Consider the following 14,165-nt stretch of genomic DNA (forward strand, 5'->3'; position numbering starts at 1 on the left):
CGCCATACCAACCTCTGCCCTCAAATTAATATCAGTATTATGATTTTTATAGTCAGTTCTTATATTAACAACACATTCACCAATTTCTTTCCTTTTTTTTTTTTTTTTTGAGACGGGATATCATTCTGTCACCGAAGTTGGAGTACAGTGGCACGATCTCGGTTCACTGCAACCTCTGCCTCCCATCCTCCTACTGAATAGCTGGTACCACTGGCATGCACCACCATGCCTGGCTAATTTTTTCTTTTTCTTTTCTTTGTATTTTTAGGAGAGTTGGGGTTTCATCATGTTGCCCAGGCTGGCCTCGAACTTCTGAGCTCAGGCAATCTGCCTGCCTCAGCCTCCCAAAGTGCCAGAATTACAGGCTTGAGCCACCAGTTTCTTTGCTGGTTATTATTCCTTGCATGTCAATTTTTCTTTCTGAATATAGTTTCTTTTTCTTGCAGTACATTCCTTTTTAGTTCTTTTAGTGAAGGTCTAAAAATGGTAAACATTCTCTTACTGAAAATGCCTAATTTTTACCCTTCCTTTTAAGTGAATTTAGCTGAGTGAAGAATTTGTTGACAGTTGTTTTCCTCAGCACCTTGACAATTGTATTCTACTACCTTCTGGAATTTATTTCTGCTATGTAGAATTTGCCTCCAGTCAAATATTTGCCCTCTGTAGGTAAGCTTTCTTTTTCCTCTGGATGTATTTAAGATTTTGCTTTGTCTTTGATGTTCTGAAGTTTAAATATGATATGTCTGTGCATGCATGTACTGTTATTTCTATTGCTTAGCTTTTTGTTTCAGTTCTTAAATTTTAGGATTCAAGTCTGTGGTAGATAGAAGCCCTCTCCCCAAGATATTCATGTCCAAATCCCCAGAATCTATGACTATGCTAGGTTCCATGGCTAGGGGGAATTAAGGTTTCAGATATGCATTTAAGGCTGCCAGTTAACTGACCTTAAAATCAAGAGTATTCTAGACTACCTGGATGGGCTCAATGTAATCACAAGGGTCTTTAAATGTAGTTGAGAGAAGCAGAAGAATCTGTCAGAGTGACACAAACTGAGAAAGTTAGGAAGACCCAGCTGGGCATTATTGCCTTTGATGATGGAGGAAGGGGCCATGAACCAAAGAATGTGGGTGGCCTCTATAAGCTGGAAAAGGCAAGAAAATGATTCTCCCTTAGAGCCTCCACAAAGGAATGCAGCCTTGCTGACAACTTGATTTCAGCCCAGTAAACCTGCATCAGACATCTGACCTACAGGACTATAAGATAATAAGTTTATGTTATTTTAAGCTACCAAATGTATAGTAATTTTTTATAGCAGCCTTAGGAAACTAGTGGATCTTTCATCAATTCTGTTAAATTCTCATCCTTTATCTCTTTCGATATTGACTTTCTCCTCTTCTCTGTGATCTCCTGATAGAATCCGTACAGCACCTATTTTAAATCTTAGCATTCTTGTCTTTAATCTCTCCGTTATATTTTCTATCTCTGTTTTTCTGTGCTACATTTTGGTCAATTACTTCAGGTCTTTCAGTTAATTTATGCTCCCTTTAGCACCACCTAATCTGCTGTTGATCTCAGCAGACGTCCATGACTTGTTTTTCATTTTCAGAAGTTTCTTTCTCCTCAAATCTATTTTTTCCCCATATTCTCCTGTTCTTTTCTTATTGTTCATGTCTCTCTTCCTCTCTGTGATTATTTTAAACACCCCTATTTTACAGTCTCTTTTGGATTCTTCTATTACTTGAAGTCATGTTAGGTAATCCTCTCATTTGCTGAGTGTGCCAGCTTGTATTTTCTCAAGTGTTTTGTGATTTTTGATTGTGAGCTCATCTTCAGCTAGGATTTTTTTTCCTGTATAATTCCCATGCAGTCTGGGTTGCAGTTTCTCCCCAGAGTACTTTTACATTCATTTCCATCAGACACCTCAGGGATATTACTAGCCTGTGTCCAATTTCTGTGTCAAATTTTATCTGTGGATTATTCCCCATGTGGATGTGGTAACTCAGAACTTCAAATCCACATACAAGGCAGGCTTGGAGTTTTAGCTTCTCATGGGAGAGTTTTCCTGCAGCAAAAATAAATTATTTGCTGGAGTGGCTTGTCCTGACTATGGTATGGCAAACAGGTAGCAGAAGGACTAGAAGGGCCGAGCCTGTTTCTGGTAAAGCCAATTCCATCGTAGGCTTCTTGTCTCCAAAGCCTGCACATTTTCAGCCTGGCCAGACTGCCATGAGTCCTTTTGAATACCAGGCACCCAAGAGCCATTGTATAGTCAAGATGTGCAGTGTTGCTGCAAGGTTATGATTGGAAGGAGTTGGGGAGTGTGCAGGGCTGTAACGGGGTTGATTCAGCTAGTACATAGACTTGGAGGGTCTGAATGATGCTTGGGCCTCAGAACGCAGCATGTGGCAGGAGATCAGCTTCAGACCCTGGCTCCATCCTAAAATCCACAGTCTGGGAGGGGAGAAGGGTCTGCTTTCCCCTGAGCACCACAGAGCTCATTCCCTGCTGCTCCCATAGCCAGACTGCCATCATGTGGACGTCTTCAGATGAAAAGCCCTGGTACTTTGAGAGGCAGCCTAGCCTGCAGTGAAGGACATGGGCCCCAAAGCCTACTTCCCAAGTCCTACTCTAGCTCCACCCCATACTTGTAAACTTCTCAGAGTCACTTACTTTGGTTTTGTCATTCATAAAATGGGGCTTGAACAAGTGACTCCCTCATAAGGCTAAGTGAGTTCACATCGTAAAGCAGCGCTTCTCAAACAGTAACATGCACATGAATTCCCTGCAGGTCCCATGAACATGCAGAGACTCATCCTGTTGGTCTGGGCTGGGGCCCAAGACTGCATTTCTGGCCAGCTCTTGGGAATGTGAAGCTGCTGGTCTAAGGACCATACTTTGAATAGTGAGGTTTGAAAGCGCTTGGAGCAGAGCCCGACCTGTTCTGTAGGGTCAGTATATAAAAGGGGACATCTTGCAGGATATGCGCCATGCACCGCACTAAGCAGTCTACTTGCATCTTCTTTGTTGGTTAATCTGAGGTAGCTCTGAATTTTACAGGTAGAGAGACCAGGAGAGGCTAATGATTTCACTCCAGATTACCCAAGATGTTGTGGGGTAGAAGTGGAGCTTGTGCCCAGCCATAGACCCAGAGGCCCATGTTGACCTTCTGGAACCCCTTGTAAGTCTGGGCTGGGGCCTTAGGCTCTGCATTTCTGGCCACCTCCTGCGGGGTGTGATGCTGCTGTTCTAAGGACCACACTTTGAGCAGTGAAGTTGGAAAGTGCTTGGGGCAGAAAGAGCCTGAACCATCTCAGCAGGAAACTTTGAGCCGGCCAGTCCGTTAGCGCGGGCTCTGCCACTTCCTGACACGTTGCCTTGAGAAAGTCATGTTTCTGTCTGAGCCTCAGTTTCCTTTTCTGTAAAATGGAGCTAATAATAATGCCCACCTCACAAGGGGTTGGGGGTGTAAGTACTCATGGGCAAGTGATCTGTAACCTTCAGGCTCATCCAAAATAGTTCCTCGTGGGATGAGGAGCTGAACAGCCTGGCTGCATGCCTTTGAAGAGCAGAAACACAGTTAGCCTTCATGGGGTGCACACTGTTTGGTGGCAAAGTCTTCAGTCTTTTAAATGATTTTCGCAGGCCTTGAGTTGGCCTTGTAAAAGCTTCTAGGTGGGTAAGCAAGCAGCCTGCCTAGTTTCCTTCTGAAGTTGAGGAAAGGAGCTAATGAGGGTGATTAAACAAGCAGATCTCGAGTGTCCACCATACCGCAGGCACTGTGCTAGGCTCTGAGTATACAGTGGGGAATAAGAGAGATGCCATTCCTTTCTTTATTAAAATAACAGTTGAGCAAGTGTGGACACATAAAAGGCAGGAAACAAATAAGTAGTAGGTAAGACAGGTAAATGTATGATAAAGGAAGGAAACAAATGGGGGTGCTGGGCAAGGGAGAATAGGGGGAGGAGAATAGGGTGGGTCATAGAAGGACTTTCAGAATCAAGGAGCCTGGGCAATCCCACAAGGAGTGGGGAGATTGGCACGTGCAAAGGTGATTAGGTGAATATGCGCTTGGCCCAGGCAAGACGTTCAAAGAAGGCTGCAGGGTGGTAACTGGGAGCTCTGGGCTCTCCTAGCTGCCCCACCCCTGCCTGTCCCTCCCTGGGCTGGCTGCTTGCTCTGGGGCTGACTGCCCTCCTTCTCCATGAATGAAAGGCGATGGCCAGACAGTGGGAATCTGCAGTGTCAACGTGCATAGACTAGGCATTGTGTGAGCCAGGCCAGGGCTCAAATCCACCTCTAACACTTACCAACTGTGTGGCCGTGGACTAGTGTCACGACCTCTCTAGCATCTGTTCCCTGGTCTGGAAGTAAGAATAGTGCCTACTCACTGGTGCTGGGGAGGCTGGAGCCCATGTAGCAGGGTACCTGGCCTGCAGTACATGTTCACTGCTAAGGTAGCACTTGTTGGTCTGACCACTTACCGAGGGCACCTGTGTCTATCTCCCAAATTCTGTCCTGCCCTCCACCTGCCCAAGACAAGGTCATAGAGTCCTAAAAATCCTAGGGCATACATGCAGGAGACACATGCAGGAGATAAGGGGAACTTGTCCGATGATGGCAGGGTGGCCGGCACAGTTCTTCCATGTCAGATGGCACCTTAACTGGCATGCAGAGGAGGAACAAAATGCCTTTTATCCAGAGTTCATCATTACCTCCCAGGAATGTGAATCTGCAGGTGGCCATAGCATAACCGTTCCTTTCACTTATTCTTCGCTGGAGACCTTGAGAGTGGGTCCACCCACTTACAGATGGGGACACTGAGGATGAATAACCAGCATGGCTCAGGTCCCACGGCTAGTAAGTTGCAGAGCCAGAATTTGGACCAGGGGCTTGGAACTCCTGTGGGACATTAAACCCAGGTCTGGATCTGATGCCAAAGCCCAGTTGCCATGTGGCACCTGCAAACCATGTGGGGTATTAGCTGGATGAAAGATGAGCAAGGGTGTATAATAATCAAATTGAGTCATCTAGAGATGGCTTACATCCCTTACTTGGGCTGTGCACGGATTTTTTCCACGTCTTGTAAAGGGCTAAATAAGCAAATGCCAGAACAAGATTTGCAGAGATTTACCAGGGATTGAGCAACTCCAGGCCAGGCTTCCAGATCCGCAGCCGGTGACCACACTGCCTCCTTATTAGCACTCTTCTGCCTGCTCTGGGGATGGTGCTGGAGGGCTTTGGCTGTGATAAGTGTTTTTCTCCTTGCTCTGGACTCATGCTTGCACTCAGGGGAGGCTCCCTGCACAGGCAGAAGCAGATTCCCTGGCCTCTCCCCTCAGGGGGTCAGGCCTCTGGCTGTCTTGCTGTCTGAAAGCCTCAGGCTTACAGGACAGTCACTTATCCCTGCAAATTCATCTCTGCCGGCAGATCATGAAAGAAGTCCGGCGAGCGCTCTGCAACGCAGCCACAGACGACAGCAAACTGCTGCTCCTCAGCGCAGTGGGTAGCGTGTTCTGCAGCGGCCTGGATTATTCCTACCTAATTGGCCGGTTGTCCAGCGACCGGCGAAAGGAGAGCACTCGGATTGCAGAAGCCATCAGGTGAGCTGTGCTCCTGTTCCCACACCTTGGGATCCTGCCTAGGATTGCCAAGCGAAAATACAGGCTGCTCAGTTACATTTGAATTTCAAACAACCGGGAATTTTAATTTTAGCATAAGTACATGCTGTGCAATATTTGAGACCTGCTTACATTTTAGAAATGTTGGTTGTTTATCTGAAATTCAAATTTTAATTGGGCATCCTATATTTTTATCTATAACCATAGTCCTGCCAAAATTAGGGCTGCTTTGCCCTCTAGGTTAGATCCCACTTTCATTCTTTTGATCAGAAAGATTTTTTATTTGCTATCGAGGCCTGAGTCTGGTCATGGCCATGTGTTATCCACACTACTCCCGCCCCTTGCCTGATGGGGAGAGTGTCTGGTTGTCTGGTTGTTTGTGTGTCCCAGCACTGTCGTAACGCAGCAGTGGGGAGGTTGATGGAGGGGTTCCCTGGGCACCTGTGTGTTTGCAGACCCAACGGGATACAGGGTATTCCCCCCTTTCTAATTGCCCCTGGGCGAAAGTCCTGGGGGTGACTCAACAACGAGAACCTTTTTGGGACACTGAAGGGTAGTTATTTCTCCATTCTTTATTAGTATATCAAAAGCAAGTGAGTGTCATTTCTAGACACTACGGCTGTTTAGCTGGTTTACAGCTGTCAACCAGTGTTCACCTGGGAGGGACTGCTGTATCTTGCTTAGGAATCAGACAAGTCACATTTCAGGAATGCCCCTGGTCACATGAGAAGGAACATTTATTCCACATGGTGTCACAGAGCCTCAGGCCGTAAGTCAGGGATTTTCTGGGGCCTCCAGTCTCCATAGTTCTGTGGAAGAGCCACACACAGGGAGGCCGATTCCCACGTGGCTATAGGGGGCTTTGAGGGGTTGTGTTGTCTCCAAGAGGTGATGCTGGGATGCACTCGTGTGTGGAATTCTGAGTCCCTCTTCAGGGTGAAGCAGCCATTGGAGCCCCTACTCCAAAATACCCATGTCTGCTGTTGCAGAATTCTTGCCAGAAGAGACATAATGAGCCTGGGCACTGTTATGTGAAAGGTGTTGTGGTTATGGAGGCACAGGCTTCCTGGCTGTGCCCAAGTGGTTTGCGCTTTGCCTGGTCCCAGCTATGCCCTCTCGCTACTGCCTTTCCATGTGTCGAAGGGGGACCGCAGCATTTCCAGCGTGCTTCTCTCATGCATGAGACCACCACAGCCCACCCAGAGAACCGAGTGCCCGTTTTTGTGACCTGTGGAGCCTCAGTCATGGTCTTTATCTGGTTTACAAATTTCAGTGGAGGCCTTAGCTGGATTTCCAGAAGCCCCGGGAAACCTGACTGACACAGCCCCTGGTTTTCACTCCATGCATGCGCAGCTCATTAGCATCCAGACCCCTTGTAGTGAGTTGAAGCGTGGCCCCCAAAAGATATGTCCATGTACCAATCCTTGGAACCTGTGGAGGTGACCATATTTGGAAAAAGGCTCTTTGCAGATGTAATTAAGTTCAGAGTCCCGAGATGAGATCATCCTGGGTTGGAGTGGGCGCCAGACGCAGAGAGAACTTACTTCGTAAGAGGGGACAGAGACAGAGGAGAAGGTGATATGACAGAAAAGGGAGAGCTTAGAGTCATGCAGCCTCAAGCCAAGGAATTCCAAGGATGACCAGCAGCCACTGGAAACTGGGAGCGAGGCCTGACACAGCTTCTCCCTTAGAACCTCCAGAAGGAACCAGCCCTGCCGACACCTTGAGTTTGGAGTTCTGGTCTCCAGAACTATGAGAGAATACCTTTTGATTGTTTTAGGCCCCCAGGTTTGTGGTGACTATTCCCTGGGAAACTAATAGAGCCTGGAAGGAAATCATTAGCAGCTCAAAGAGCCTCATCTTTTCAGGCTCTCCTCTCAGGCAAGGGCCCATCCTGACCTCGCCCAGCATCCTCAATGGCTGCTCCTTCTGGTGGGCAGCTGTTCACCTTTGATGATGGGTCTATTTACAGATTCTCCCAGACAGCTGCAGGCAAGGTGGGACTCCCAGGCCAGCCCTGAGTTGACAGTGATGAGGCTTGTCCCAGCGTAGGGTGGGCGAGGGGGTCATTCCTGCATGCAGGAATAAGGTGTTGCAGCTGGGTCACTGAAGGGATGGAAGCTGAACAGAAACAGGGTATCGAGGGGGTCAGGTCTCAGATGGATTTCCCCAGAACCCCCACCGAATGGTTCCTTCCTCTGGCTTTGCACGCCCAGTCTCTCTGGTGAGGGTGGCATCTCTCTGGCCTGTCCCTGCATTTGTGTCTTGGATGTATCAAAGCTGAGGGGCAAAACCTTCCCTCCTGTCCCCATAGCCTCTACCCATTGGGGTCTGCAGCGTGATATCTACGCATCTCTGGACTCTTGAGAACCAAATTCATGGAGAAAGAGATGTCAGAGGCAGATGGGGTTGAAAACATCAACTGTAGGAGAACGTGGCTGGGGCCGCGGCCCAAACTGGCTCCTGACTTTCCCAGCTGAGTAGTTCTGGGGAAACACGGCCAGTGGAATTCAGACATTTGCCATCTCAGCGGGCAAGTGAGCTCCCCTTAGGCAGCGTACAGGGCAGGATGGCGGAGGCAGGAGGAATTCTTCTTGATGCTTCAAAGGGAGCAGAAGTTGGTAGTTCGTAAGCTAGCAAGGATGAGGGCATGGGAAAGGAGATGTCCCCTGGACCACTGGTCCCCAGCCCTGACAGCACAGGGAGACCCAAGGGAGCATTCCCAAGACCTAGATGCTTGGCAACACCCGCAGGGGACTCTGGGTTATTTAGGCTGAGGTGGGGCCAGCACATCTTTTGATGTGAATCGTCCTTGGTGGTTCTCAGCGGCAGCCAGGGTTGAGAGCACCTGCCCTGTGCTAACCAGATTTCTGCACCACTGATTGAAAGCACTCAGAGAAACCTAAGATTCTTATTTTTATGCAAGAGAGAAAAGGTGATTATTAAGGGGATGAGGGTGAAGAAGGAGGTGATACAGGCATGAGAACGGTGAGAGCCACAAGCAAAGATGGATGGAGGTGCAGAAGATGTGGCCGTGTAGAGACAGATGCTCCTGGGGTTAAAAAGAGACCGTGGCTCGCCCATCAGCACCAAACTCTTTCAGGGCATCTCCAGCTCTCCCAGCTTGGGAGTGCTGCCTCGGAGGCCACACTCTGGAGTTGGGGACACAAGGTGGCCGCGAAGCATTCTGCAGATAATGTTTTGTGGATTTCCAGAGGGGTGTCCTGAAGGAAGTGCACTGTCTTTGAAACGAGCTTGATTCATGCTGCAAGTTCTGCGCCCGCTCCTGTCAATTTTCTAGGTGATACTTACAAGAAATCTCTTGTGAAAGAACTTCCTTCAAAATCTAGCAGGGCCAAAATGTTTTTTTGGACATCGAACTGCCCCCATCTCTTCTCTTGGGACACGCTCCTAATAGGGCTGACCAGGCATGCCGCATGGCCTTGGCACCCCGTGAGTGGTACTCTCACCCCCTCCTCATCCTTGCCTAAAGAAAACTTGCATACGCGTGACCAGGACTGGTGACTGGGACTCATCACTCTGCAAATGTTTGATGAATGAACTAGCAGATTTGGGGAGAGCTCAGGTGGTTTGTTCAGAAGCCTCTTTCCCGGATCCATCCCCAAAAAGAGGCTGCCTCCTCTGAACTTGTGGGGGAAGACTCTGGGGTCCTGCAGAGGAAAGCTCTGGTGACGAGGTGGCTTGTTCAAACAAGGTATTCAGGAAAGCAGTGTTGGCTAGCAGCTGCCCATGTGGCACCTGGAAGCAGGCTGCCTGAGCTCAAAGCTACCTCTGCATTTGCTGGTGGTGGAGCCTTGGGTGTGTCACAGATCTCTCTGAGCCTATTAGCTCATCCAGAAAATGGGAACAATCAAAATGATGGTACTGGCCTCACCGGTGGGTTGCTAGGATGGAGAATAAAAAGATACTCTATGAGAAACACTTGGGCTATTCCTGGCACTAATACGTACTTGGACTTATTATTACAGTTGTTGTCACTACTGCTGGTACTTCCAGCCATGACTTCTAGCTAAGCTGAGTCTAAGACCAGGGAGTGGGCCCCTGGACTAAGGGGTGGGTTGTAGACTAAGGAGTGGCCTGCTGGGGACCTCTCTGGGGGCCCCAGGATGGTGGTCACTGTTTGGTTCTGTACTGGCTGACTTGGCTCTGAGCCTTGGCTGGGGGAGGGTTCTCCTCCATGGCCCTGGTTAAAGGGAGTGGGTAACTGGGTCACAAGAGAAATGCCGATTGCTCCAGGGGAAATTGAGACACTCCTGTGAGCAGAGTTTTGCTTCTGGGTCACCTGTAGCCTAAGAGAATGGATCACAGACCAATCTGAGAATTGAATGAGGACTCTGTCCACCCTCCCCAGCAGATGCGTTCCCCATAATAATAGCAGCAGGGATGGCGTGCTCCCCGCATGTCCGCACTGGGCTGACACCCTGCATGGAACGTCTCCTTTGATTCTTATTCAACTCCCCATCTGGGGCAACATCGTTGATTTTCCCATTTTGCAGAGGGAGAAAATGAGGCTCCAGAGACCAGGCACCCTGTCCAAGGTCTCACCATTAGTTAGGGGCAGAACTGAGACTTCACTCTGAGTCTTTCAGATGCTGAAGTTCTTGCTCCTTCTGCCACATCAGTGCAGCCCAGCAGCTTTGTCAGGCAGAAGCCACAGGGCTCCGGTAGAGCAAAGGAAGCTGTGCGGGTCACGTCAGCCTGATGGCCTTGGATGTAGGGGAAGGCGGGGTACAATCTTCCCCACGCAGCCCCGCCATCACAGCAGGATCAGATATCTGAGCTGCAGGGCCCGTAATGCAATATCCTGTTTGCTGCTTGGCTCCCAGTGATAGAGATCTACTGCCCGAGGTGAGAGAAAGAGGATGGGGGGTGGCCTTCATTAAACATCAGGTGACATTTTCATATCAAGGAAATGAAGTGTGGGGCGGGTTGGATGACACAGGAGGGGCTGGGATAGAGGGTCAGAGCTCTGCATGCCTGCTCCCCTTTCCCTTGCTTCCCTGATTCCCTTGCTTTGATCTCAGGTTGGAAACCACAGAGTGAGAGGCTCTGGGGTCCTGCAGAAGAAAGCTCTGGAAAGTCACAAGGGCTGCAGTCCATTCCTGAAGGATGTCATGTGGTTGATGGAGCTAAGGTGGCAACAGTATCAGAGAGACCCACGGCAGGGAGGCCGTCCTGACAGGCGTGGACCCTCTTTTATTAAAAACATCCAACAGAGGCGGAGTGATGCATCCTTGGGATGTTATGGAGGGAATTCTGCCCCAAGTGGAAGATATGGCTCCATGAGTCCTAAAGTCCTTCCCACCTCTGAGATCTAAGACTCTGGAATTGTATGAGGTCACTCAGGAATGGGATGTTTGACAAAAATCATCCAAACCCCCAGGGATTCTACAAAAATGTCCATATCCCCTGCAGACCCCAAATTGCTTTCAGTGAAACGCACTTGCAAAAACCAGTGACCTAACCTAAAACCTCACCACAGGTTAGGAAGTAAATGATGCCGGGAATTGGGCCACTGGGACACCGAGCATCAGAAGTCGTGGAACCAGGACTCCCTCTCTGAAGTACTACCTTTTGGGGACCAGCAGGGACTGAGGGCTAACTCCACTATCGCAGGCAGTGTGATGCCTCAAGCCTGAGTCAGAGGCGCATACTTTCGTGACGACTTACATAGATTGTAAGATACCTCCTACCCCGGCAGAACATTAAGTAGGCTTTCTCGCAGTTGAATCTGATCCCAGTATGTCATTATGATATCCACAACTTTCTATAAGAGTTGGGGAAAGGAACATTATTGATTGAGAAGAGATAAATCAGCTCGACTTTTTTTTTGTTTTTGAGACAGAGTGTCACTTTATTTCCCAGGCTGGAGTGCAATGGCCTGATCTTGACTCACTACAACCTCCGCCTTCTGGGTTCAAGCGATTCTCCTGCCTCAGCCTCCCAAGTAGCTGGGACTACAGGCATCCTCCACCGTGCCCGGCTAATTTTTGTATTTTTAGTATAGACGGGGTTTCACCATATTGGCCAGGCTGGTCTCGAACTCCTGACCTTGTGATCCTCCCACCTCGGCCTCCCAAAGTGCTGGGATTACAGGCATGAGCCACCGTGCCCGGCCTCAACTTTTGTATTAGTTAAGTATTAGCTGATGTAACAAGTAAACCTCATATATAGAAATGTACTTCTCAGATACATAAGCCTAAAATACATGTCACCATCAGCCTATGACTCAAGAACCTAGACTTCTTCCATCCTGCTCAGCAAATGTCTTCCAGGACTGTTGTGCTCACCAAGATGAGTGGGCTTGGAGGACGCCATGGTGGGAGGTTTGATGTGTACCTGGAAGTGGTATGGGTGGGTTTTTGCTCACATCCTGTTTGGCCAGCACTTGGTGACTTGGTCATAGCCACATGCAGTCGGAGATGGGAAATGTGGCCGGCCAGTAGCCCCGGGAAGAAGAGGGAAAACAGGTTTGGTGAAGAGCTGGTTCACCATTGCCACACCTCTGCAGTCTTTGCTCTTGTTCTGGGAGACTCATATATTTGCTCAACAGCTATTTACTGAGTGGTAATTCCAATATTGATGGAAGCTGAGCAGTGCCCCAGGCAGACGTCTGGGTGTCCTTAAGGAGCTAAAGGGGAGGAAGAATCCCAAAACAAGCAAATAATTAGTTAGGGTGATTGCAAATTTTGATAATGGTGTTTTCTAAGAACTCTCAGAGGCCTGTGAGGCTCATGCATAGTGAGCGGGGGCAAGAGTGACGTGAAGGAAACCTGGAGAGGTAAGCTGAGGCAGGCCAAGGTCAGATCAAGGTCATGGGCATTTGGATTTTATTCTTGTGAATTCTTATGGTTTCTAATATCTCTGAGAGTAATGAAGGATGCACACTTTACTACACATCTCGTGTCTTTCCTCCATGTCCAGATGAATATTAAAATTTTATAGATCATACATAGCAACCAGGAAAAAGCAAAAAGCCTTCTGAGGCAAAGGAAATAGAGGTCACTGCTGATGGCTCTGTGTAATTGGTAAAGGTACATGCATTGCTCAGTGCAGAAGGGCAGGGAGAAAAAATATTGCCCCGTCTTGTAGCCGTGATTGTAGCTCCTGCCTACAGATTTTAGTCAGAGCCATCCTAACATATAGACTGTATTCAGCATTTTAGAACCACCCTTGATGACTCTGGCATCCCTGCAGGTAATTCAGAATCTGACCATCCTAGGTCTGATTTTTTAAAGAAATCTTAAATGTCATCATTCCCAACATGTACCCACCATCGGAAGCTTGAAGTCCCCCTACAACATCACCCAGCATAATCATTGAGCTAAAATGCAAATACCTCCAGGAATCCCACAAAGCCACTCCATTCACCTTTGGCCAGAGATGTTAGAACATTCTTTCTCTCTTTGAGTTGAAATATGCCTCCCTATTACACCTTCCCTTTGGTTCTGGTTCTGCACCTTAACATTGGGGTTGACTTCCTTAGGATATATACAAATTCTGTCAATATCTAGGGTGCCCATATAACTTACTGTCTGAGCCATGGCTTTTGAGAATGGAAGGAGATGGTAACTGGGTTCTGTGCTAGGACACGGGGCATGAACCGGGGCAATCTGAGCACACCAGGACATGCAGTGACCCCATCAGTATACCTCAGAAAATCTGACAGCTGGTGGTTCCATGTCCAGGCAATGAGGCCCTTGCCTGGTACCTCACCCCTGACGACGTGAGGGTGCGTCACAGCACCTGGGAGAGTCAAGGGTTCCAGTGGGGCTTGGCAAGCTGTAGTCACCTGTTCAAGAGCGTCTTCTCTCTCTCCCAGGGACTTTGTGAAGGCCTTTATCCAGTTTAAGAAGCCTATTGTGGTGGCCATCAATGGGCCAGCCCTGGGCCTGGGCGCCTCCATCCTGCCCCTCTGTGACATCGTGTGGGCCAGTGAGAAGGCCTGGTTCCAGACGCCCTACGCCACCATCCGCCTCACGCCTGCTGGCTGCTCCTCCTACACCTTCCCCCAGATCCTGGGCGTCGCACTGGTAAGCCTCCTGTGATACCTGGATTCGGATCCCAGCAGGATCCTTCCTCTCCCTTGGGTTTAGGGGTTCTTCATGGGGCTAGAAACCTGAGGGTGTTGTCAGCCTGAGGACTGGCTGGGCTGCCTCGGATCTTCCACGCCATCAGTGCCGGATGGAGTAGCCTGGCCTGAGAAGATGGCGATGATGTCAGTGTATGGCCCATGCACTCTGCAGGGTGTCTCAATTACTCCTCACTCCAGCCCCCTGAGGGCATGTCTTAGGATTGGCTGGGTGCTGTAACAAGCAGCCCATGGTCTCGGTGGCTTGAACAACAAAACTTTCCTTCTTATTCTTGTGTGGTCCAGCATAGATGTAGGAGTCACCCACACTATTTGGGGACCCAGGTGTCTCCCATCCAGTAGATGTGCTCTCACTTCCAGCCAATGGGAGAGAAGAGAGAGCCAGAAGCATCGCCCTGTAGGGCTTCACGGGCCAGGCCTGCAGGGGCATCTTC

General features: G+C 49.0%; 1 protein-coding gene across 1 annotated transcript in view; it reads left to right on the forward strand.

Annotated features, from left to right (window-relative positions):
* The window catches only part of CDYL2 (chromodomain Y like 2), an 84,621-nt gene that overhangs the window by 57,022 nt on the left and 13,434 nt on the right, over positions 1–14,165 (forward strand). The window contains exons 3-4 of the mRNA XM_009196921.4: positions 5,428–5,600; positions 13,462–13,672. Coding sequence (XP_009195185.1) covers positions 5,428–5,600; positions 13,462–13,672 — 384 coding nt within the window. The remainder of the gene's footprint in view (positions 1–5,427; positions 5,601–13,461; positions 13,673–14,165) is intronic.

The sequence above is a fragment of the Papio anubis genome, chromosome 18 (genome assembly GCF_008728515.1).
Source record: "Papio anubis isolate 15944 chromosome 18, Panubis1.0, whole genome shotgun sequence".
In the NCBI taxonomy this organism is placed as follows: Eukaryota; Metazoa; Chordata; class Mammalia; order Primates; family Cercopithecidae; genus Papio; species Papio anubis.